A 3,069-nucleotide genomic window follows, 5' to 3' on the forward strand; every position below is an offset into this window, starting at 1 on the left:
CAAACCATGCGAAATAGTTTCTCAGATTACTCTCAGAGTAATCTGAGAAACTATTTCTGCATGGTTTGTATGACATGAGATAGCTGTTGTTTACAGGGCATGTGGTAACAGGACTCAATCCCAGTACTCTGGGATTGGCAGGTGGTAATAAACACATGGGTGGTTTAATTACTTCGAGTGGTTCTTTTCAGGGTGCCACTGATAAATTTCACAAACAGGTGAAATTTTTTTCAGTGAGAAATAAAAACAAAGAAAATGTAAGGGTTTTGAAATATGCTACAATGTGTTTTATCTTAAAAAGAATATTTTAAGAAACAAACATTTTCTTGTTTTATTTTATATTGAATAAATGAAAATTTAAAAAATTCTGAATAAATTTTATGTTAAAAGATCAGATTAACCTATCTTCACTGATAGTGTTGTTCCTACTTTTCTCAAGGCTAAAAGAGAATAGACTGTGAGATATATTGCACTTCCTATATGATATTTTACTTTTACTGCTGGTAGACTTCACTTTTTGGCATAAATAAGAGTTTCTGGTTATTGTGATGAGGATGAGAGGGAAGACTGTAACAGTGACTAAGAACATAGATTCTCTTCTATCTCTGCCTAAGTCATCTACTTACTCTGCTCTCTGTAAGCCTCGGTTTCCTCATCTATTACTAGTGAATGGTCTTAACACCAGTCCCCGCATCGAAAGGACTAAAGGAGAAAACACGTGAAGTACCCAGCACAGTGCCTAACACGTAATTGTTTAATAAATGCTAGCCGCTGTTGTTACTGTCATGTTTTTGTTGTTAATGCCTACCAAGTCTTTATTTATCAATAGCTTTCCCATTTTAAAATACCTGTGTAGCTCCCAACAAGCTATGGATAGCTTTCAGGGTTCTCCTAACTCCACTGTGAAAAGCAATGGCACTGATGGTTTTTATCTTTATGTGAGTGGGCCAGTTTGGGGTTTGTTAAATGCTGGTTCCTCTGATGGGAGAAGAAATGCAGCATCTCTCCAGGGACCAGGTAATTATAAAACATATTCTTTTCTTCTTTTTAAAGCAAAGGGGCCAAGTTGGATAAACTTCCAGTTCATGTCTATGAAGTTGATGAGGAGGTTGACAAAGACGAGGTAGGATGATCACTCACAGATTTTAAAATTGATTTCTTTTACAGACTTAGAAGATTAATTAGAAAATTACCAACATATACCCAAAACAGCAATTGGAATGCTTCTTGAAACAGGGAAAAATTTTACTAAATGTGTTGTTTGACTGATTGAAATAAAGTTTCTGTTTCAACTTGGCTACTTAGCATACGCAGCATGTTCTCCTGGCCCCGTTTATTTGTTCTGAGATCATTTTCAAAGGCCTGGATAAGATTTGGCTGCACTGTTAAAAGATATCAAGATTACTTAAACCTTAAGTTTATATTGTTTTTCTTTTCTTTTTTTTTTAAAAAAATATATTTTTTATTGATTTTAGAGAGGAAGGGAGAGAGAGATAGAAACATCAATGATGAGAGAGAATCCAAGATCGGCTGCCTCCCACACGCCCCCCACTAGGGATCGAGCCTGCAACCCGGGCACATGCCTCCTCTCCCCCTGGAATCGAACCCAGGACCCCTCAGTCCACAGGCTGACGCTCTATCCACTGAGCCAAACCGGCTTCGGCTCCACACTCTTTTTCAAAGAATGCTATGTATCCAGAGATTCACCAACATTTGGCCCTAACTTTCATTACCCTGGCTTTGATCATTTCTATTAAATGCCTCTTTTGTGTGTGTATTTGGAAACAGAATTTACATTTTTGGTATTTATAACATTACAAAGACAGCAGGGCGTAAAGGGGACTATGTCCACTGAGCAAGGGAAACCTACTAAAAGATGGTGCTGCCCATCTCTGTATTTCTCTTTCTCCCCTACTCACTTTTGGGTACCTCATCATGAGTTTAGTTTTTCTTTTTCTTTTTAAATTGTCAGCTAAGCCAATAACACCAGCCCCTCATGAACTTTAACAATGTCCTTGGTAGCAAATTATTTTAAAAATAATTCTGAGAAGAGGAGGTAGTCATTCAAAGTGAAAAGCAAGATATTAAGAATGTGGTGCTGATTAATAGTAAGAGGAGGACCAAGTACAATAATGCATGCAAGGACACACAAAACAAACTGTAAAATCCTAGACAGATAAGTTATTTCTATTATTGCTAATAATAACAACAGTAAAACCACCGATATTAATATTGAGCTGGTCTAACCCACAGTATAAAATGGGCCTTTATGCAGTCGTCTGCTTGTACAGAAATGAGGATCGTAATTAGAGACTAGTTTTAGGAGGTGTGAGCTGGGCAAGCCGACACTGTGTGGCCTTTTCTTCCCAGAGGACCTACTGAAGGGTACACTGAGCACAGCCTTCAAGGGGGAAAGAAGCCATAAAGGAGCACTCTTCAAGAGTGTGCGAGGGTGTGGTAGAAGACTTGCTGGATTGTGTATTTGTGTGTATATATTTCATCGGCCTGTTTATTATGTGTACAAATATATGCCTATATGTTTAGCAGCTACCCCCTTAAACCCAGGTCTCAGAGCTTGGGGTCAGAACTTGTTTCTTTACTTTTCTAGCTGTTCCCTTTCCCTTGTCTAACTCCTTTCTTCTATCCCTGTTGCATTCTTCCCTCTCTTTCCTTGTTTGTCTGGTTGCCCCACTGTGTTACCTGTCCTTTCTTTATTGCTTCACATTTCCTTCCTTCCTTCCTTTCTTTATTCACCTTCCCCTGAACTAAGCCTCTGGGAAGTTTTCCAGGAATTTGCTTTTGTCCTTCAGTCATAGGGGAGTGTCATTTGAAAACATTTTTCATGAAACCAGGCAAGACCTTAGAACTTGAGTGGTCAAGTATGGTATGTACTTTCTGTGGCTCATTAAACACTTAAAAATAAAAATTTGTAGTGGAACTAGTTTTTCACTAAATACATTAATAAAAAGGAGTGGCTGGGTCAGAACTGAGACTTTAGAACAGTAACTAGGACGACAACATGGAAGACAAGATTCAAGAGAGAAATATTAGGCAACTGTTTCAGGAATC

The 3,069-nt window shown here is 38.2% G+C and overlaps 1 protein-coding gene across 1 annotated transcript in view; it reads left to right on the forward strand.

Annotated features, from left to right (window-relative positions):
- Window positions 1-3,069, forward strand: part of DOCK9 (dedicator of cytokinesis 9) — a 176,683-nt gene that overhangs the window by 61,075 nt on the left and 112,539 nt on the right. The window contains exon 4 of the mRNA XM_015557496.1: window positions 1,054-1,123. Within this exon, the coding sequence (XP_015412982.1) occupies window positions 1,054-1,123 (70 nt within the window). The remainder of the gene's footprint in view (window positions 1-1,053; window positions 1,124-3,069) is intronic.

The sequence above is a fragment of the Myotis davidii genome, unplaced genomic scaffold, assembly GCF_000327345.1.
Source record: "Myotis davidii unplaced genomic scaffold, ASM32734v1 scaffold133, whole genome shotgun sequence".
Classification (NCBI taxonomy): Eukaryota; Metazoa; Chordata; class Mammalia; order Chiroptera; family Vespertilionidae; genus Myotis; species Myotis davidii.